This window comes from Wolffia australiana, chromosome 1 (genome assembly GCF_029677425.1).
Source record: "Wolffia australiana isolate 7733 chromosome 1, ASM2967742v1".
NCBI lineage: Eukaryota > Viridiplantae > Streptophyta > Magnoliopsida > Alismatales > Araceae > Wolffia > Wolffia australiana.
The window spans coordinates 28,771,610-28,792,921 of NC_135835.1; the positions used below are offsets into that span (position 1 = coordinate 28,771,610).

The window sequence follows — 21,312 nt, forward strand, 5'->3', positions numbered from 1 at the left end:
ACCCCGCTCAATCACTCTTCCTCCCCATCTCCCTCTCCCTCTTCTTCTCCAATTCTCTGTCTCCACCTCTCTCAATCACTCTTCCTCCCCCTCTCCTTCTCCCTCTTCTTCTCCAAATCTCGGCTCCGCCTCGCTCAATCACTCTTCTTCCCCCTCTCCCTCTCCCTCTCCATTCCTATGCCTCTCCCTGTCCATCTTCTTCTTTTTTAGACTTCTCCATTGTCCCTTCTCTCAATCACTCTTCCTCTCCCTCTAGGCCTCTCCCTCTCCCTCGTCAATGTTTCAGGGGCTGTAAAATATTGTCACATTAATCACTAACTATAGTACATTCATTATGATGATTTTTATTATTTTCTATTTTTAAAAGCTGTTGTTCAAAGCTCGTCCATGCTACTATACAGAATCTAAATACAAAATGATCTAATCTATATATTTTAAAACATATTTTCAGTTTCTTACTCAACATTTAGTGATTAGCATCCGCGGCAACAGAAGATTTCATCCATGAAAAAATATGAGACAATCTCTTCATACGGAAAGGACACTTTCCCTATATTTTTTTTGCTTATGTTTCCATGGGCCTTTGGAGAAGGCATACCATGTAATCTTGTCGTTCTCCAAAAGATTAAATCATGTGATATGATGTAAATTAACTTATGCATTGGTCTATTATGTGGATACGTATGGTTAAGGAGAAACCAAATTTGTCATGATTCACTGAGACAATATAAATTATTAAAAATGCAAACTTCATAAACTTTTAACTGATCATATATTTCCATCCATTTACATATAGTATCTAATATCACAGATCACTTGATACTTTCCAAGTATTAACATGGAGGTATCATGTGATTTCCCTTTTTATTTCCTTTTTTAGACGCAATATCACGGATCACGTGTATTGTATAATATGTTGTTTTATAAGGGAAAACAATGGAAATTATTCACATGTCACCTCTGAAAGGCTCGAATAATATGATAGGGTCAATTTAGGAAACTGTGAGGTGTAGAATGCAAAATCTTGGGCCTCACCATGCCTTCCCTATATCCGTTCGAAGTTCATTCAATTTATATAATTTTGGTTGTTTTCAGTTTACATAGTTCTGAATGGTTTTTTTTTCCGAAAACAAATAGTTCTGAATGGTTTCTCATACTCGGCATGATCATATCACGAAAATATATTTCCATTTATTTTTGAATGTAAGGTGCATCACAGATTGAGTGTATATTGTCTTATTTGAAACGGTAATTATTTACACAGCCCATGAGTAGGCCTCAAATGTAAGAAACTATACTGGACTGAATGTAAATAATTTTTGGGCTTCTTCTCTAATCCTTTGTCACATTTTTTTTTTGATAATGATTTTATCACAGATCTCTTCTAAATTAGCTTTTTTCAATTGATGACAAACATTTCAAATTATTTACGTCCCATGAGTAAGGCTAAAAAATGGATGTGGGTCAAATGTAAGAAACTATCATGTGCAGAATGTAAAACTTTTGAGCTTCCCTATGATCCTTTGGGCAATATTCTACTTTAATTTTAATATGAATTTTTGTCACACATCACGTGTATGTTTCTTTATTTCAATCATTATGAAAAGAGAAGAATTATTTACATGTCCCATAAGACTAAAATACAATGATAGGTCCAATTAATGACACTATGGAGCGTAATATAAACTTATTGGGCTTGTCGATTGATCCTTTGGCCATTATTCTAATTTATTATTTAATATATCTGTCTCCCCCTCTCACGGTCTCTCTTCTTCTGAGATACTCTGCCCCCCTTCTCTCTCAATCGCTCATCCTCTCTCTATCCCTCTCCATTTCTATGTCTCCCCCTGTCCATCTTCTTTTTCCCAATTCTCCGTTGTCCCTTCTCTTAATCACTCTTCCTCTCCCTATCCCTATCCTTTCCTTTGTCTCTCCATCTCCATCTTCCTTTTCTTCTCCAACTCTCTGTCCCCCCCTATTGCATTTACTCTTCCTCTCCTGCTCCCTCTCCATTTCGACGTATCTCTCTCTCTCACTGTCTCTCTACTTCTGGAATGCACTCGACAAGATCACTGTTCTGAGGCGGATTCGGGCTGAGAAGCGTTGAGACCATTTCTGAAGTCATCTGGAATTGGAGCTGCGTAGTTTTGGGTTAGTTTTTATTATTGAAACTGATTTTAGTTCGTGCTGATTTGGCTTGGTGTTTCCAAATACTTTCCTCTTCTCTACGTTGATTTCACCATTTCTCTATGTCAGCGTATATTCTTGTTTGTCTTGCCATCTTGCATTCTTTCAGTGCTGATGTTTGAGTCTATTTAAGAAGGAATGGTTGCTATATCCTTGATTAAAATTTCAGAACCATGGTATTTGTGTTAGATCCATGAGACAATGATCTTTTCGATAAAACAACCTATCTGTACTATGTGGCGTAAAATTGGATCACATAATGTTTGCTAACTTTTCCGTTGATTTCTCTGTATGTTTACCTCCCAATTGATTTATTTGTCTTTCTCATAATTTAGGATGATCTTGTAGCTTAAGATGCCTAGAACACATCAATTGCATACCTCTGCCTCATCCAAGAGCTCTGCGTCGACAGAGGGGAGTGTTGGCCACAACCAAAAGAAGAGGAAGAGAAAGAACGAATGCGCTGCCCGAGTACACTTCACAGAGGTGGCGCCTAGGGTTTTCACATGCAATTTATGTGCGACTCGCACTAGGGGTTGTGTAGTGACAGTAGAGCAGAACAAGTGTAGCTGCAATACGGTGCTATGGCGACATTTTCTAAATGTGCACCGTAAAGAGTATAACAAACTGAATGTTCAAGAAGGGAGCTCTTCCAACCAACCGTCAGTGGCGAACATCTTTGATAGACCAAGTACAGAAAAATTGTACTTCACTGGTCGCACATCGGAGACAACAAAAGAGGAGCTTGTACGGTTCATTTGTCAGTCAACCGCACCATGGAACATTGTATGCAAGAAATACTTCATACGACTACTGCGATACATCGCACAGGAGGAGATTTCGATCCCATCGACAAGGGCTGTGAAGGAAAAAGATTTTAAGCTTTACACTGAGTAGAAGATTGGTATTCGCGACCAACTAGAGGGTGTCGAAAAAGTGGCCATTAACTTTAGATTGTTGGACTTCTGCCAATCGAATCTCATTTTTAGGACTCACCGTTCATTGGATTGATACAAAATGGAAGATGTGTGAATGTGTCCTCGCTATATGTCAGTTGGAGGGGTCGCATAGTGGGGAGTGCTTGAGCGAGATTGTGTTGGAGGTTCTCGCCGATTTTAAGTTGAGCGCAAAGGTCTGCGCGGTGACAACGGACAATGCGTCGAATAATTCAACCATGATGGCGACATTAGAACAAGAGTTGCGCTCTGGGAACGCCCGTTTTACTACAAAGAGACATGTGTTGTGTATTGCGCATGTGATCAACTTAGTTATGCAGGCCAGACTGAAGGCGCTCGATGTCGTCGACGATGGCCCTGAGGCAACCTTCATTGACGAAGTAGACCTCACAGACATTGACAACGTCTTTGATGTAGAGGAGTCGGATACTCCTGCAATTTCCTTAGGTGACGTTGTTCGGCGCCTGAGAGAGGCGGTTGTCGCTATACGAGGATCGTCGAAGAAAGAGGCAAATTTTTTTCCTACTACCAACAGTTGAATATGTCAAGCACGAGGAGGATCTCGATAGATTGCCCTATAAGGTGGAGCTCGACTTTCAAAATGCTCCGCGGATGCATTGAGAAGAAATTTGTCATCGATATGATGATGTCAAACATGCTTCCCAAACGTTCTTTACTTGATGCAGAGTGGGACCTCATTGAAAAATTTATTGACTTACTCAAACTACTCTGGCACGGTACCTCTGTCGTTATTCGGAGCAAGTCACCGACGTCAAATGAGGGTATAGTCATTATTAAGGGTATGATGAGGCACCTTGAGCGTATTAGAGTGGGAGTTACGGACTCCTCCATGCTTCCTGTTGGACACGCTATGTCCGCTAGGCAAAGGAACGCCTTATCTAATGTATGTTCAGCTATGCGGGTGAAGTTAGACAAATATGTCTCCTTACTGACACGAAATGAGGCTTTCACTATTGCCTCGCAACTCGACCAATCCATGAAGCTTCGCTAGATTGATCCACATGCGAAGAATGATGTTTTGTCTACCGTTCGCAATATCTTGGAGTCCCATTCGGTATCCAGGAATGTTGGGAGTCGATCCACCGAACGATCTGCTCTATCAATGACGAGTGATTTCATACAAATGGAGCTAGAAGAACTACTAGATCCCTCTGAACTACCACAAAGAGTTGATCCTATTGAGGAGCTCGATGTATATGTGACGGTCCCCCCAGCTTTCGGCACAGAGGTGTTGCATTGGTGGAAGACGACAGGTAGCATTAAATTTACATTTTTCATAGTCCTATTCTCTTGCTTCCATGATTGCATATCTGATCAATTTTACTCTCTTAACAGGTCAGCTTTCTTACCTACGTTAGCGCTGGTTGCAAAGGAATTCCTAGCTGTGTAAGCGACGAGTGCGGCGTGTGAGCCTCTATTCTCAGAAGGTCGCCGTGTAATCAACTACAGGTGCTCGCGACTCATAGTAGATAGCGTAGAAGTCCTAATGATGTTGAAGTCATGGTACATCAACGACGATTTGAGAGCGGATGAGGACGAAGACGGTGATGAAGATGATGGGCCATTCGACATTCGTGTCGACGCACCCTAGAACAGCAACGTTAGTGTTTTTAACTCTTGAACTACCCTCTAACAGAAAGTATGCCACGAATCTCATCTATGAACGTCAATGATACGTTGACTATTGATGTTCAAGCACAGAATGATCCACAAAAGTTATTCTTGTTACAAGTGAGAATGTTCATATATCCTCATTTATTTCTCCTTTAAATGCTCCTCGACTGTTATGTTTGTCTGTTAAAGTGTGTTCGCTCTCTTTTAGTGTCCCTATTGGTTTCAAGCACAATTATTTGTGCATGTTATCATTCATCACATACATATTATGACGTCTCCCACAAAATGCAGGTACATCCACAACGACGCGAAGGCAATGGAGGGCGCAGGAACCAAATATAGGGGCGCCCCACGAAGAAGTGTGCGACTTTTACAACGAGGAATGCAAAAGCAACCCCAAGGCCCGACTGTTGTTGTCATCAGCTCGGACTCTAAACCGGACGATTATGACGTCAATACACACACAAACAATACAGATGGGGGAAACGCAGAACAATTTTCCCCAATAAAAGAGCAATTTATTGTCATAGGCTATCAGCGCATGCTTATAGACATTGTTGCTGTCCTGAAAAAAGACTTCAAGCTTGCGACAAATGCCGAACGAGTTTTGAATACTCAATGGGATGACAGCGAATTCTGGGAGCGCTGCAATTTCACTCCAACAATGATTGATGTTGTCAAGAAAAACATCCATCGTTTCGCCTCCCAGCTCTGATGTTTATGAAACTAATTTGGCAGAACATCATTTACCTTTCCTAAATGCACTTTGACTTTTCCATTTGTAACCGTTTCCTAAATGCACTTGGACATCTTTTACGTAGTAATTGTCGTTGTGCGTGGACTCATTAATTTTGTCATTTTAACTTCCAGTGAGTAATAACAAGTCATAACCAAACTACTTTAAGCTAAACAATTAAAACTAAAAATGCCACATTTAATTTTTTCAATTAAACAAGTGTGATAGATTAGTAGGATAGTTTATTAGGGTACGCTTCTTTATCATTTTCCTCATTTTTAGTTTTAACTCTCAATTTTTTTTAAAAATAAATTATCACTCACTTATAGATTAATAATTCATCTACCACTGAAATTTCTATTCTTCTTATTGTAATGTTAATTACAATTTCTATTCGCACTTGTCATCTTTGAGAATTTGCAACCATCTTAGAAAATTAATTCATCATGACAACAAACATTCCCTACTAAACTATCCATTTAAATTGTTATTCTCCTCTTCTATATGTTAGTTAAATATATACAATAACTTAGAATATTTTTAGTTCAGTTTACTCTCCTACATACAGGGCAATGTTTCACCAAATCTGTGCAATTTCATGCAATTTACAAGCAAAATATGCAATTTTTCCACTTCATGTGCGAATTGTGTTCGTTTTGTGCGAATTTGTTCCTTTGTGCGAATTTGTTCGTTTTGTGCGAATTTGTTCGGATTGTGCGAATTTGTGCGGATTGTGTGAATTTGTACGAATTGTGTGCATTTGTTCGAACATCTGTTCTAATTTTCGCACATAAAACGAACAGAACAGCGAACAGACCCCTGTGCGGTTCGTTTGTGCGAATTTTTTGTTCGTTTTAAACGAACAGAATAGAACGACCATGTCTACTGACGCGTATTTCTCATATTACATTATCGTTTGGAAGTAGAGCTGTATTTTAGATTTTTAATATTATATTTGCCTCATAATATCCCCATGTAACTATCAATATCCAAACTCCAACACCATATATATGGATACCGAAATCTACTGACAGCATACAAGATATTTCTCATAATCCCCCCCCCCCCCCCCCGATATTTTAATTGGCGCCGTCTTTTCCACCTCAGATATTATCTCTGCAATTGAAAGTTGAAACTGAATTATTCATGTGTTCCGGGAGGGTGGTGGGCCAGTGGCGCCCATACGTGCGGGGAGCCAATCAACGACGAGCTGTTAGACGGCGGATCGGCCCGCGGCGCGGGAGGCGGCGCGATCCAATCGGAGCGTTCCCTGGCACGCCCTGAGCGGAAATCTACGGTCCTCCTTCCCTCGCGCCTTGCGTGCAGGACTCTTGTCTCTGCTCCTCCGTCTCGATATCTTCATAATTTCGATGGCGACGTCACATCGATCTCGATCGGGGAAGATCAGGCGCCGTGATTGCCCCGTCTTCTATAATAAAATCCCCTGCCTTCCCCTCCCACTTCCCCAACCATCGCTTGCGGGGCGGGGCGGGGCGGGGCGGGGCGGGGCGGGGCGGGACGCGATTCCTTTCAAGATCAGGAGGACGACCATGGCGGCGACGCCCCGGGCCGTGACTGTGGTTGCCTTGTCCGGCCTCCTTGTCCTCGCCTTCCTCGGTCAAGTAGCGCCCCGTTGCACATCTCCGTTGGTCTCGTCCACGTATTTTCATCATCGGCTCATTCGTCTTGCCTGCAGGTGGCCGCGGTGAAACCCTTCCCCGTGATCAGGCTCGGAGAGAAAGACAGCCGCAGACCCATCCTCAAGGTAGGTGTTCCCCTTCCTACCACTCACCGTTCCGTGATCATTCACCGTTTAGTAAAAGTTCAGATCCACGAAATTAGTGGGTCGTTGATGGATTCATTATCGCCCGATCAAATCGACTTATTCTTCGTCCGCGACGTTTGATTGGGTTTTTTTTATTTTGTATGCCCCAACGTAGGAATCCATCGTGAGGGAGGTGAACTCCAACCCCGAAGCGGGATGGCGAGCGGACTTGAACGCCGCCTTGTCCAATTACACGGTAGGACTGAGTGTTATTTGTTTTCCCAATTCATCGTTCCTCCTTCCTCGGTTGTTTTTCCGATGATAATAATATGCCGGCCTCCTCGTGCGCAGTTTTCGCAATTCAAGCGTATGCTGGGTGTTAAGCCGCTGCCGAAGAACCGTCTTTTCGATTTTCCGGTGAAGACTCATCCGGAATCCATCAAAGCAGCGCTTCCCAAGGAGTTCGACGCGAGGACGGCGTGGCCCCAGTGCAAAACCATCGGCAAGATTCTCGATCAGGGCCATTGCGGCTCCTGCTGGGCTTTTGGCGCCGTCGAATCCCTTTCCGACCGTTTCTGCATCCACTTCGGCCAGGTATCTATCCATCCATCCATCTTTCTTTTCTCTTCTCCTTCAATTCAACTCGGCTGGAAGGAAGGAACAAAAAATCTGACATGATTCTCGAATTCCCACGAGCAGAACATCACGCTGTCTGTCAACGACCTTCTCTCCTGCTGCGGGGTGATGTGCGGCGACGGCTGCGACGGAGGATATCCCATCTTAGCCTGGCAATACTTTGTCCAGAGCGGCGTGGTCACGGAGGAGGTGCGACCGACTCTTTCACCCATCGCTCGCTGAATTCCCATTCCCTGCCAGACATTTACTCTTCTTCAGAAAACCCACCCACAAAAGGAAGAGGAAAAATCGTCAACTAGTTAACGTCATCGACCATGATCGACGGTTGATGATGAGAGGAAGACTCCTGAACGATGACCCACGTAGATAGAGACATGGGTCATCGTCAATTGTTTCGATCAGATACGTGTTTGGATCAATCTGAGTGGGGTTTTGGGATTTGACTTTGCAGTGCGACCCGTACTTCGATCAGATCGGGTGCTCTCATCCGGGGTGCGAGCCCGAGTACCCGACGCCGGTCTGCGAGAAGCAGTGCAAGGCGGGGAACCAGGTCTGGCAGAGATCTAAGCATTTCAGCGTGAGCGCGTACAGAGTGAGCTCGGACCCGCGCGACATCATGGCGGAGCTCTACACCAACGGCCCCGTGGAGGTCGACTTCACCGTCTACGAGGTAAGCCATCTGCTCCTCCTTTCCCTCTCCGTTTCTGTCTCTTCTTCTCTCCACTCCACGCTCGTCTAATCGATCGGCCTCGTCGGCGGGCAGGACTTTGCGCATTACCGGTCGGGGGTGTACAAGCACTTGACCGGGGAGGTCCTCGGCGGCCACGCGGTGAAGCTCATCGGATGGGGCACCGTCGACGGCGGCGACGACTACTGGGTCCGTTCTTCCTTCATCCCCCTTTTTTTTTTAATTTTTCCTTTTCTTCTAGTGATGGTCATCATTGTTGTTCTGGAACTCCGCTGATACGCTCTTTTCCCTGCACGATGCAGCTGCTGGCGAACCAATGGAACCGCGGCTGGGGCGATGTGAGTGGAACTCTGCTGATACGTTTTTTTTCCTTCGTTTGCCAAATTTTTGATGGGTTGGGATGTTCTGTTGTCTGGTTTTTGGGGGCAGGATGGATACTTCAAGATAGCGAGGGGAAATAACGAGTGCGGGATCGAAGAGGACGTTGTGGGGGGCCTGCCCTCGACCAAGAACCTCGCGCTCAGCGCCGTGGCGGCGGAGGACGCGGAGCTGAAGCACGCCATCTGATCCGATGCGCTTCGCTGCACGGGGGAGGGAATCTACGCGTCAATCTGCTTACTTTTGACGCGTTACTGACTACCCATCAAATCAATCTGTGTCTTTTCGGTGTCCCCAAAAACGCAAAAGAAAAAGATGGTGATGAACCTCATGTCTTATCTTTTACTAAGAAAGAAGCCAAAGAAATACCGGTGGCCGTGGCATCGTTCCGGGGAACGAGGGACATGGTAGGGGAGCTACGTTTTTGGGCCCCCTTCCTGTCTTTGTGGACGGCGAGCTCTCCGGCGGAGCCCACTTCAACCATCTCTCTTTCCATCACTGCATCTCACGCCATCTCTCTTTCTATCACTACATCTCTCTCTATAAATATTGAGTTTATTGAGTGAGGGTGTTTTCCTGGGCTCGGGCGGAGGAGGGTCGGTCCTGTCGCTGGTGGGGAGGAAAAAACGTAGAGGGGAGGGGTGCTCGTGTATTCGGATAAGGAAGGGAATATGCGGAGATGGGGACGGACAGGGTGTGGACGACGTTTCAAGGAAGGGCCCGATCCGCCTCCCCGCAGCTCGGGCTTGTCTGTGCATGGAGCGCCCTGCACATCTCTCTCTCTCTCTCTCTCTCTCTCTCTCTCTCTCTCTTTGTCTTGCGAAGTTTGGACACTCTCTGTTCACGTGAAGCTGAGCTGGGCCCATCCGCCGCCAAGATATCGGCACGAAGGTGGCGGTAGATGGACCGACTCTCGCTCTGACCTGCCTGACTCTTGGCCCGTCCTCTTCTGCGATTGGCTCATCCCTCCTCCTCTACCCACACCGGCCTTCCCCTCTCCTTCCTCAACGCCCCCTCCCGTTATAATCCCCCCTTCTCCTCTTCTCATCCTCTTCCTTGCTTGCTTGCTTTCTTCTCCCCAACCAGCCCCAATTCTCCCCTCTTTCTCTTCATATTGCGCCGCCGCCACCGCCGCCGCCGCCGCCTTCATTTGCTGCCCGCGACGGGCTCGGAGATTACGGGGTTCCGGGCTATAAAAGCCGCGAGGAAACTGTCTTTTCTCGCCCAAGGAGGACTGTAGAAGGCCTCTCTCTCTCTATTGACTCTATTGAGTGAGTGAGAGAACTGAATCGTGGTAAAGAAGAGCGGATTCCTGGTATGCCGCCTGAATCGCGGGCGACGGTGGCACCTTCGCCTCGAAAGAGAGTCGTTTCTCCAGGGGAGATGGAACCGGAGCGCGTGATGAGCTGCAGAGGCGGGTCTGTTCTTGGCAAGAAGACCATCCTGAAGAGCGACCACTTCCCCGGCTGCCAGAACCGCCGCCTCTCCCCTCAGATTGAAGGCGCCCCCAACTACAGGCAGGTCCGTCCCTTCTCTCCGCGACCCCGTTGAAGACGAGAAACCCCTTTTGCTTTCTCTTCTTTCTCTTAAAGACGGCCTCGAACACGCACCAACAGGCGGGCTCGCTGTGCGTTCATGGCGTGGCGATTCCGACGGCGCAGGGGATCAGAAACGTGCTCAACCACATCGGGAAGCGGAAGAGGATCCTATGGCACAGTCTACGGGAAGAACCGGTCAGCAATTATCCGTCCTTTTTACAGAATAAATCAATTATCCGTTCCAAGAACTCCTGCCGACGCCTGCGCAATACTTCGAACAGGTGGTGTACATCAATGGTCGCCCGTTCGTGCTGCGCGACGTGGAGCGGCCCATCTCTAATCTCGAGTACACGGTCTGTTCGCTGTTGGTTGTCTCTTTCTTGAATTTCTTCGTATCTCCCCCGGCTCCTCCAACTCACGTACCTTGTCTTGTTCTTTCTTGCAGGGCATCAACAGAGCGAGAGTAGAAGACATGGAGACTCGCCTCAAGAACGATATCCTCATGGAAGCGTCTCTGTGAGTTTCTTCTTCGAGCCCGTTGCTTGCTCTTCTGAACGTCGATTCTTCCCCTGAGAGACCCCCCCCAAAGCCCCCCCCCTCCCCGTGTGTTGGTTTTGTTCATTTATTCCATCTGTGATAGCTCGTTTCTCTCTGGGTACCTGACTTAGCAGATATGGAAATAAGATCCTTGTAACTGATGAACTGCCCGATGGTCAGATGGTGGACCAGTGGGAACCAATAATACCCGATTCTGTGAAAACCCCGCTGGAGGTAAGTCTTTCCTTTATTGGGCTACTGTTTTTCCTTTTTTTCCCCATGAAAAAAACTTCTCCTTGACTTGATTTAATTCCTAGAGTTTCCAACTTGTTCAGGTTTACGAAGAACTGCAAACCGAAGGTTACATTATAGACTACGAACGTGTTCCCATCACAGACGAGAAGGCTCCCAAGGAGCAGGATTTCGATATCCTGGTAGGTTTTCAATCAGCTTTTACGCTGTAATCGTCGTCGGGTCCAAGTAATTTCAGTTTCGAAATGGCCATGGCTTTAATTTCAGGTCCAGCGGATCGCTCAAGCGGATCTAAACACGGAGATCATATTCAACTGCCAAATGGGTCGGGGAAGAACGACCACGGGCATGGTCATCGCCACTCTGGTCTACCTCAATCGCATCGGCGCGTCCGGCATTCCAAGAACGAGCTCCATCGGCAAAATATTCAGCGGCGGAGCGGCGGCGGCGGCCGGGGATAACATCCCGGACTCGGAGGAAGCGATTCGCAGAGGCGAGTACGCGGTGATTCGAAGTCTCATTCGCGTCTTGGAGGTACCGCGCGGCATGATTCTCTCTCTTTTGGTGGCTCGAGATCGATTGATCGCCGCTCCTGTTCAATCGGCCTTCCTCTCCTCTTTGGTGCAGGGCGGGGTCGAGGGGAAGAAGCAAGTGGACAAGGTGATCGACAGGTGCGCTTCGATGCAGGTGCGTTCGTCTGCAGATTTTGATTAGTGCCCGGCTCATCCGTGGAACATAAATCTGAATGTTCTTATCCTGTTTTCGGGTTTGGTTTGGTGGCAGAACCTGCGAGAGGCCATCGCGGGGTACCGGAACAGCATTCTGCGTCAGCCGGACGAGATGAAGAGGGCGGCGTCGCTGTCCTTCTTCGTGGAGTACCTGGAGCGCTACTACTTTCTCATATGCTTCGCCGTCTACATCCACACGGAGAGGGCGGCCCTCCGGACGGCTGGGTCGGACCAGGTGTCCTTCGCCGATTGGATGAGGGCGAGGCCCGAGCTCTACAGCATTCTCCGCAGGCTGCTGAGGCGGAATCCGATGGGGGCGCTGGGATGCTCCGCCGCCAAGCCGAAGCTGATGAAGATCGCCGAGGCGGGCGGCGTCGATCGGCCGTGCGAGATGAGCATCGTGGCGGCGCTCCGGAGCGGCGAGGTTCTCGGGAGGCAGACGGTGCTGAAGAGCGACCACTGCCCCGGCTGCCAGAACCACGCCTTGCCGGAGAGGGTCGACGGCGCCCCCAATTTCCGCGGCGTCGCTGGCTTTCCCGTCTACGGCGTCGCCAACCCCACCGTCGACGGCATCCGAGCCGTCATCCGCAGGATCGGCGCCCGGCGCCCCATCCTCTGGCACAACATGCGGGAGGAGCCGGTCGTCTACATCAACGGCAGGCCGTTTGTTCTTCGCGAGGCCGAAAGGCCCTTCAAGAACATGCTCGAGTACACGGTAAGCCCTTCTTCTTCTTCTTCTTCGTCGTCTTCTTCATCACCATCACCATCATCATCATCGTCATCACGGAATTCTTGTAGGGGATTGACCGGGAGCGGGTGGAGAGGATGGAGGCGCGGCTGAAGGAGGACATATTGCGGGAGGCGGGGCGCTACGGAGGTGCGATAATGGTGGTGCACGAGACGGAGGAGGGGCAGATCTTCGACGCGTGGGAGCGGGTTGGCGCGGACTCGGTGCAGACTCCTCTGCAAGTGTACCAGCGGCTGGAGGCGGAGGGGCTCCCCATCCAGTACGCGCGGGTGCCCATCACCGACGGCAAGGCCCCGAAGAGCTCCGACTTCGACGCCATCGCGCTCAACGTGGCCGCGGCGCCCGCCGACGCCGCCTTGGTCTTCAACTGCCAGATGGGGAGGGGGAGGACGACGACGGGCACGGTGATCGCCTGCCTGCTCGTGCTCAGGATCTGGCACGGCCGGCCGCTGACAATGCCGGCGGAGGCGGAGAAGGGCCTGGAGAGGCTCCCCGACTGGGGTTCGTCCTCGGGCAGCGAGGAGGCGCCGGAGGAGGGCGGCGGAGGCGGCGGGGAGGAGGAGGCCGGTCGACAGCGGCGGTGCTTCGTGATCGACGACATCCCGCTGATCAAGAAGCTGACGAGGCTGTTCGACAACGGCGTGGCGTGCAGGGAGGTGCTGGACGCGGTCATCGACCGCTGCTCGGCGCTTCAGAACATCCGGCAAGCGGTGCTGCAGTACCGGCGGGTGTTCAATCAGCAGCACGCGGAGCCGAGGGTGCGGCGCGTCGCCCTCTACCGCGGCGGCGAGTACCTGGAGCGCTACTTCCGCCTCATCGCCTTCGCCGCCTACCTCGGCAGCGACGCCTTCGACGGCTTCTGCGGCCAGGGCCAGACCCGCGTCCCCTTCAAGACCTGGCTGCACCAGCGCCAGGAGGTCCAGGCCACCAAGTGGAGCATCCGCCTCCGCCCCGGCCGCTTCTTCACCGCCCCGGTAGATCGTCATCGTCGTTATCTTCTTCTTTTTTTCTGATCACCCATATTCTTCCTCATCATCATCATCAGTCATTCATCATCGGTGTCATCACTCATCATCATCCTCAGGAGCCGAGCGAGCAGCAGCAGGCGCAGGGGGACCTGGCCATGGAAGCGATCGTCAAGGCCCGGAACGGCTCCGTCCTAGCCAAAGGCTCCATCCTCAAGAGCGGGGGGGCCTTCCCCGGCCAGGACGCCTCCTCCGCCGCCGCCGCCGCCGCGTCGGCCGGCGTGGAGGCCCTCTGCCAGGTAGAGAGAAAGAGAGAGACTCCCCTTCCCCCCCGAGCGAGTGAATCTGCGGTCATCGATCGCCCCACTCTATCTAACCCGCCCACCTCGCTGTTTGGCCTGGTCAGGCGGCAGGGTTCCCCGTGTACAGCCTCCCGTCGCCGACGACGGCGAACGGGGCCAAGGAGATGCTCCGCCGGCTCGCCGCCGCCGGCGCTCAGAAGTTGGTCGTCACGGACCTGCGGGAAGAGGCGGTGGTGTACATCAAGGGCGCCCCCTTCGTCCTCCGCGAGCTCGACCATCCCGAGGACACGCTCAAGCACGTCGGCATCACCGGTCCTCTGGTGAGCGGCTGACTGACCCGTCTGACCCTGAATCCTGATCGATCGATCGATCGATCGGTCGAAGGGAACTTCACTTGCCTCTCGAGCTCTTCCGTGAACGGTGGGGTTTTGGTGTGATGGCAGGTGGAGCACATGGAGAGGCGGCTCAAGGAGGACGTGGTGGCGGAGCTGGCTCAGAGAGGCGGGCAGATGCTGCTGCACCGCGACGAGACCAACCCCGTCTCCGGCCGCTCCTGCGTCGTCGGCTATCGGGAGACCCTCGCCCCCGACGACGTCACCACCGCCGCCGAGCTCTTCGCCGCCCTCGCCCTCGCCCTCGGCGGCTGCGCCCTCGACTATCTCCGCGTTCCCATCTCCAGAGAGCGCGACCCCCTCGCCTCCGACGTCGACGCCGTCCGCCGCCGCCGCCCGTCCCCCCAGCCCGCGGCGGTCCACCTCTTCATCTCGCAGCCGGGCGCCGGCGGCGCCGCCTACGCCATGGCCATCACCTGCCTGGGGCTCGGCGCCGGTGCCGGCGACGATCAAGGGCCCGCGACGCCATCGCCGCCGCCGTCGGAGGTGGTCGCCGGCGATGAGATGCTCAGGCACGGGGACTACCGGGACATACTGAGCCTCACCCGGGTCCTGACCCGCGGGCCCAGGAGCAAGGCGGAGGTCGACCTGGTCATAGACAGGTCTGCTTGCTCGCCCTCCTCTTCCTCCGTATACTACTACTATACATGTGACGATGATGATTACGATCCTCGTCGGCGTACTTGCTCGCAGGTGCGCCGCCGCAGGGCATCTCCGCGACGACATATTCCGGCACAAGAAGGAGCTCGAGAGGTGCGCCGATGGAGACGAGGAACTCAGGACCCACATCATGGACATGGGCATCAAAGCCCTCAGGTTCGTGGAAGACCGGCGTCTCTGTCTCCGTCATCATATCATCATCATCATCATTCATCATCATCATCATCGTCATCATAATCTTAAGCATCATTGTCATAATCTTAATTCTTCATCATCATCATCATCATCATCATCATCATCGTCATCATAATCTTAAGCATCATCATCATAATCTTAATTCATCATCATCATCATCATCATCATCATCATCGTCATCATAATCTTAAGCATCATCATCATGATCTTAATTCATCATCATCATCATCATCGTCATCGTCGTCATCATAATCTTAAGCATCATCATCATAATCTTAATTTATCATCATCATCATCATCATCGTCATCATAATCTTAAGCATCATCATCATGATCTTAATTCATCATCATCATCATCGTCGTCAAAATATTAAGCATCATCATTCATAATCTTAATCATCATCATCATCATCTTCATCGTGCAGGCGGTACTTCTTCCTCATCGCCTTTCGTGAGTACCTTCACAGCTCCTTCTCTGCGGAGACGACCTTCGCCAATTGGATGGCCGCGCGGCCGGAGCTCGGCCACCTCTGCGATAATCTCAGACTAGACTAGAGCACTTGACCGGCTGTATTTCCCTACCACTGTACATAGACAGACATCGGCGATGCTCCTCCTGTAGATGCGTCTGGTGAGAGAAATCGTCCCTGTTTGCGTGACTGTACTTAGAATAAGAGTTCTTCTTCTCATCTTCCTCCGCCTCTTCTCGGGCGGATGGCGGCGGCAAAGGCCCCGACGGTTTCATTTCTCGCGCGAGCAGGGCCGGTCGTCGCCCGGAGTCCGGCAAGAGCAGCGGCGTCGCATCGCAAGAAAGCGGCGCCGGTGGTGTTACCGGCGCTGCTAGAGCGGCCGCGCCGGCCCCCGCCCCCCGTTGCCGTCGAGCCCCGCGGGCCACCGCGGGCGGAGAGCGGGTCGGGAGCCGGCGACGTGCTCCGGTTGATGGACGCGCTGCGCGTGCCGGTGGAGGCGGACCTCTACGCGACCCTTCTCAAGGACTGTGCCGCGGAGAGCGACGCCGGCGGCGCCCGCCTGGTCCACGACCACATCCGGCGCCACGCCAAGTTCCTCCTCCTCGACCCCGCCGGAACGCCTCTGATGAACCGCCTCCTGCTCGCCTACGCCGCCGCCGGAGACTCGAAGAGCGCCCTCGACGTGCTCGGCGGAATGCCGATTCCGGCACGGGACGGCGTTTCGTGGGCCACCGTGATCGCCGGTCTCTCCGCCGCCGGCGACCACGCGGCGGCGCTCGGGCTATTCGCGGAGATGCTCCGGCATCGGGGAATCGCCGGGCCGCCGTTGGGCGCGCTCGTCTTGGCCGCGGTGCTGCGGGGCTGCGGCGAGACGAGGGACTACGGGTTGGGCAGATGCGTCCACGGGCTGGTCCTGAAGACGGGCGCGCGCTGCCTGGGCGCGTCGCTCGCCCGGTTTTATGCGCTGCTCGGACGAGAAGTCGACGCGCGCAGGCTCCGCGCCGCCGTCTCCTCATCGCCCCGCCGCAGCCGGCAAGGGCGGCGGACACCCCCTCGGAAGGAATAAATAACCCGAAAAGTGTCAAAGTATCAACAATTCACCAGGCGCCGCGCGCGTTACTCCCTTACTCGGCAGATTAGACACAGCGTGAACGCGGTGCGCTAGTCGAGGTTCGCAGAGGGCACGCGCAAGAGTGCACCACGGTACCACACCGGGCTGCGGTGGCCAGTGGGTGGGTGGGAGAGCTGCGCTGCGTGTGGGCAAAACGTGACATGGATGTTGTGCAACATGGCCCATGTGGGCAAAACGTGACTTTCTCCTCCGGGCAAGAGGGTGCGGCAATTCTCTCAAGTTGTAATAGACTTTTCATTTTAATCACATGTTTGATCAGTTCCGATTAACGTTTCTAGATGGCAGGTCATTCGTCAAGTGATACGGAAGAATTAGAGGTAATTATATTAAATTTCTTGCGTTCTGTTGACTGTGTTGCTTCTGTGTAAACCGATGAGGGAGAGATGAAGGTAGATCCAGAAGATACCGGTGATGAGGCAAGATAGGGAGATGTAATTAGGTGAAATGTTCCATGTAATTGAAAAGTCTGTGTTGTGAGTGCCAAACATCAGGAATACACAGGGGTACCAAAGTGAGGCCATAGACCAACTTATGATCATTATGGAATTCAATCATCTCCGTCTGCTGATGTAGGATCGATGTCGTTATCAGTCACCTTAAAGTGTCCCCTCAAACTCATCGTGGGGACAATTTTAACTTTGAGGTGAAGGATTAAACATCTCAATAAAGATATTAATCCAATTGAACCAAAACAGGTAAAATTTGGTTTAAACATCTGATGAAAAATGAGTGAGAAAGTCACCTCATGCGAATATATTGACCGAGTCAACTCTCTAATTTCTGAGAGATATTTTTTACATTTTTATTTATTTATGGAAAAACGATACTATAAAAATGACAATAAGCACATTATTGTCATGTTAATAAATTTAAACAAGAAGAGCATCGCTGAACATTTTAATACGATCACTTTGACATACCTGTTCGAACTTTGGTAAAATTAGGGTGAAAATGGTTATAGAAATTTAAAAAAAGTATATTTTCAGAAATTAAACATAGAAAGGATAATTATCTATTTCTTCTAGTGAAATTGGACGGTCGAGATGACTGTGCATCGTGCAATGGGAGTGGCCATGTTGGGACGTCATATGGACTGCAGCTTTTGCTAATTTTGAAACAAGTCTGGACTGTCATGCATCAGTTGAAGCCATGTGTCACTTTATAAATGACTAATTCCATGAGCCAGTCACTTGTTCTACTAATTCTGATTGTTGTGCAATCATTTTTTTCAAGTGGTGGCCACCCAATTTCTTAGAAACCGATCAAGGGCCACACATTTAAGATGATGCTTCCATGGGTCGTGGTTCCATCTGATCCATGCTCCACATTAAATTCACAGCCTTTAATATTCCTGAGTGTGTCATGTGTACCTGAAGAAAACCTCAAAACCAATATCAGAAATTTAGTGTTCTTACTGGAATATTGATGGAGGACCATCTAGTCGGTCACGCCCCAAACCGTCGCCAGCCACGTCGTGAAGCCCGAGCCGACGTGAAGAATCTATAGTTCCACAATCAAGCTTGAGTAGCAACATCGTCTAATCAATTTGAGTTTTGTATCTTTACGTTCTTTCTTTCTTTCGTCGTCTTTGGATTATCATGAGGTCCCTTCTGCGCGAGTACCGGCCTCCTGAATGTTTTTGTTTATTTAAATTATGAGTAAGTGTCCTCTTTAGGGGAAGAAAACCTCGATGGGTTTCTCCTCTCCTAAGGAGTCCTCTTAAGGGAAGCCCAATAGGCTCCCCCTTAAGAGGGGGCCCAATAGGGCCACCTCCCCTTCCACAATTGCCACTTCTGGTTATAAGAATGGGAAGAGTGGACGTGGAGAGGAGGCTGGTATTGTTGAAGAACTTTCAGATCTCATTTTTTTTGGTTGATAGCAGTTACTTTGGTTGTTCATCATTCTACCTGGTTCCAAAAGAAGAAGAAGTGCATCAGAAGAAGAAGAAGTAGATGATCGAGTGCATTAGTGAAGATTGGTTCTTTGTTCGTTGACGAAACAGACATTGGTGAACTGCTCTTCTACATCAAATTCGAGGAGGGTTGCTTCCCTCTCGGTCATCAATCGACGATCGGTCTGACATGCCTTTGTTCCTGACGAATCCAGGCACTCCCGTTGAAGGCTGAATCAGCGCCCTCCCATGTTAAAATTATATCATTCCTGAACTGCAATCAATCGTCCAATATCCTGTTCCTTGAAGTCCGTCATCAATTAAACGACCGTATTGTGTTGCTGTTTGAAAAGGTGTGTTCACATTGGGGATTTCACCGTCAATGACTTATTGTTTCAGGCTATCAGTGCCTTCATCGAAGATTGGACAAGATTGATCGCTCCGTCGGCGGTCTATATTCACTTTCTGCTGCTGTATTCAGTTGTCTCGATCGATAATCCAACGGTTGCCCTCACGACCGCTGACCGTCGATGGTCAGATAGTTGGGATTAGTTGCCATCGGCCAATCTCTGGTTGTCTATTTTTTTTTCTTTCTGTCAATACATATCGGCTTCATCAAGGAACCTGATCGCGGATTGATTAAAGGATACCCCGTTCAATCCCTTTGCTGTTTAAACTTAGTATCTATGATGGTGGCACTTTCATTATTGAGAAGGTGGAAAGAAATGTATTCCCTGAATTCGCTCAGGGCTAATGTGATTATTGCGAGCTTTTGAACCATAGACCTTCCATCGGAAGACTGTGCTCCGAATTTGGGTCCCTTTCCAACAGTTGACCTGCCCTCCACTTAAATCTGCCGGTCCTGAATAAGTGATATCAGCTTCCACTTGTCCGCGTGATTTCCGAAATGGATTCCCATTTCACTAAGAGTTCTGCAATTTCACACCTTTTCGACATCGACTCTGCCTTTTGCGACCTAAATCAAGAAAGTGGTTCAATTCCGCAGGTGTGTCCATTCCCTTCTCTTTAAATGCCGTGTTGATTAGTTCTTTCAGTGCCGATCTCTATTTTGCTCATCGCCACGAGTGAATTAACATGAATTTTAGGATTAGCCACTATATTTGTATTTAGATTTTATTGACGGTGTCGGGCTCGATTGGTTACGTTGTTGGTGCGGACACTCTTGGATGAGATCGTTCACCACTTGTCGTCTTTCAATGTGCTCGCACGAGTCATTGGGAGCCTGCTCGTGACATAACCCTTCACGTGTCGCCCAATTGAGCTGCGTATCGGGTCATCCGACGAACGGATAAGCCGAAAATAGGGGTAAAAACTATGCAATTTTTAGCCCTTGTCGTTGTGGATTTTGGCTTATGCAATAAAATTTATAAGAACTTCACTTAAGACGTATAGTGATAAGTATGAGTGTCGTCCAAGGAAAGCAAGTAGGAAGTTCAATGTGATTATATTTTTGGTGTTTTAATCCTAATTAGAGTGAATTTGATCTTCAACGAGGATCAAGTCACCCTAATTAGATGAGAATTGAGAAAGGGGGGCAGAAGAGGTGAGAAGAATGGAAGAAATGTGGGCTCTAGATTGAATTAATTGATCCAATTGGATGGATCAAAGAATTCAATTAGAGAGGTTGGTAGGAATTTTTAATTTGGTTTTGGTTGATTTTTGCAAAGTGATAATTCAGAACTAAAATGGGGTAATTGAGTATCCTAAGAATTAAAACTAAATTTTTTAGAGTTTTCTTTTGGAATGCAATTGAATGCCCAGGTGAATCCCTCAATTTCTCCTCTCAATCCTAATCAGGGCTTGTACATGCCGCTCAAGCCAAGCAATTTAGAAGTTCAGATAAGAATGATCCAACCATATAGATAGAAAGAAGGGATCAAGACGAGCAAATCCATAAAAAAATCATCTCAATCGGACATCAGGATCAAAAGTTATTAATAAATCAATTTTAAACCAATTTAGTCCATTGGATTTAAAATTGATTTATTTATTAATACACGCAATGACGTGTCGACTTCCCATTGGCTGCGGCGTTTCAACTCCTTTGGCGGGCACTCTCTCATCGCGCCACGTACCCCTGACGAGAGAGTAAAAAAAACAATTAAATTTTCGTTAGTGCGCATTTTGCGTACGTTTTGATACGCACGCACACGTGCGTTTTTTCGTTCCTTTGCCTACTTGTGTGTCGCCACGTCACCGCCCGTGCACGCGCATTGTATGCGCCGCACGGGCGGTGAACTTACCTCCTGCCACATACACATGTGTGATCGCCGTTGGATTTTTATCCAACGGCTAAAGTTGCGCCACGTCGACAAGGCGGGAGGCTCTTTGCGTTTTTTTGTTCAAGAAAGCCCTTAATAAAACAAGCAATTGTAAACGAACGCCGCCCAAAAATATTCGTGTATATGCCCTTTCGGCACTCTCTCTCCTCCGATTTTCTCTAAAATTAATAATGAAATTGCAAATAAACCCTGAATGATTTTAAATTGGATCTTTACGC

At 49.3% G+C, this 21,312-nt stretch overlaps 3 protein-coding genes across 4 annotated transcripts; all 3 read left to right on the forward strand.

Moving 5' to 3' along the window:
* The first annotated feature begins 6,869 nt into the window (after window positions 1–6,869).
* LOC144713812 (cathepsin B-like protease 3) lies at window positions 6,870–9,347 on the forward strand. The gene is made up of 9 exons (XM_078588509.1): window positions 6,870–7,136; window positions 7,211–7,279; window positions 7,455–7,535; window positions 7,631–7,873; window positions 7,979–8,104; window positions 8,367–8,585; window positions 8,679–8,792; window positions 8,906–8,941; window positions 9,033–9,347. Exons 1-9 carry the CDS (start codon window positions 6,885–6,887, stop codon window positions 9,168–9,170), a joined length of 1,278 nt encoding a protein of 425 aa, XP_078444635.1. The 5' UTR covers window positions 6,870–6,884; the 3' UTR covers window positions 9,171–9,347.
* A 951-nt stretch (window positions 9,348–10,298) lies between these two features.
* LOC144713796 (metal ion-binding protein) lies at window positions 10,299–15,972 on the forward strand. 2 transcript variants are annotated; one of them, XM_078588491.1, is made up of 15 exons: window positions 10,299–10,502; window positions 10,598–10,714; window positions 10,801–10,872; window positions 10,965–11,035; window positions 11,191–11,290; window positions 11,392–11,490; window positions 11,576–11,842; window positions 11,936–11,995; window positions 12,092–12,751; window positions 12,835–13,758; window positions 13,869–14,048; window positions 14,156–14,371; window positions 14,495–15,045; window positions 15,137–15,259; window positions 15,724–15,972. In XM_078588491.1, the coding sequence occupies exons 1-15, from the start codon at window positions 10,299–10,301 to the stop codon at window positions 15,851–15,853; spliced, it is 3,774 nt and encodes a 1,257-aa protein (XP_078444617.1). In that variant the 3' UTR covers window positions 15,854–15,972. The 2 variants fall into 2 exon arrangements, with proteins under 2 accessions (XP_078444617.1, XP_078444624.1); XM_078588498.1 differs by lacking the exons at window positions 10,299–10,502; window positions 10,598–10,714 and having other exon boundaries at window positions 10,815–10,872; window positions 11,237–11,290.
* Window positions 15,973–16,012: 40 nt separating this feature from the next.
* On the forward strand, window positions 16,013–17,161 carry LOC144713819 (Tetratricopeptide repeat (TPR)-like superfamily protein). The gene has a single exon (XM_078588522.1). The coding sequence runs from the start codon at window positions 16,013–16,015 to the stop codon at window positions 16,832–16,834; it is 822 nt and encodes a 273-aa protein (XP_078444648.1). The 3' UTR covers window positions 16,835–17,161.
* Window positions 17,162–21,312: the final 4,151 nt, after the last annotated feature.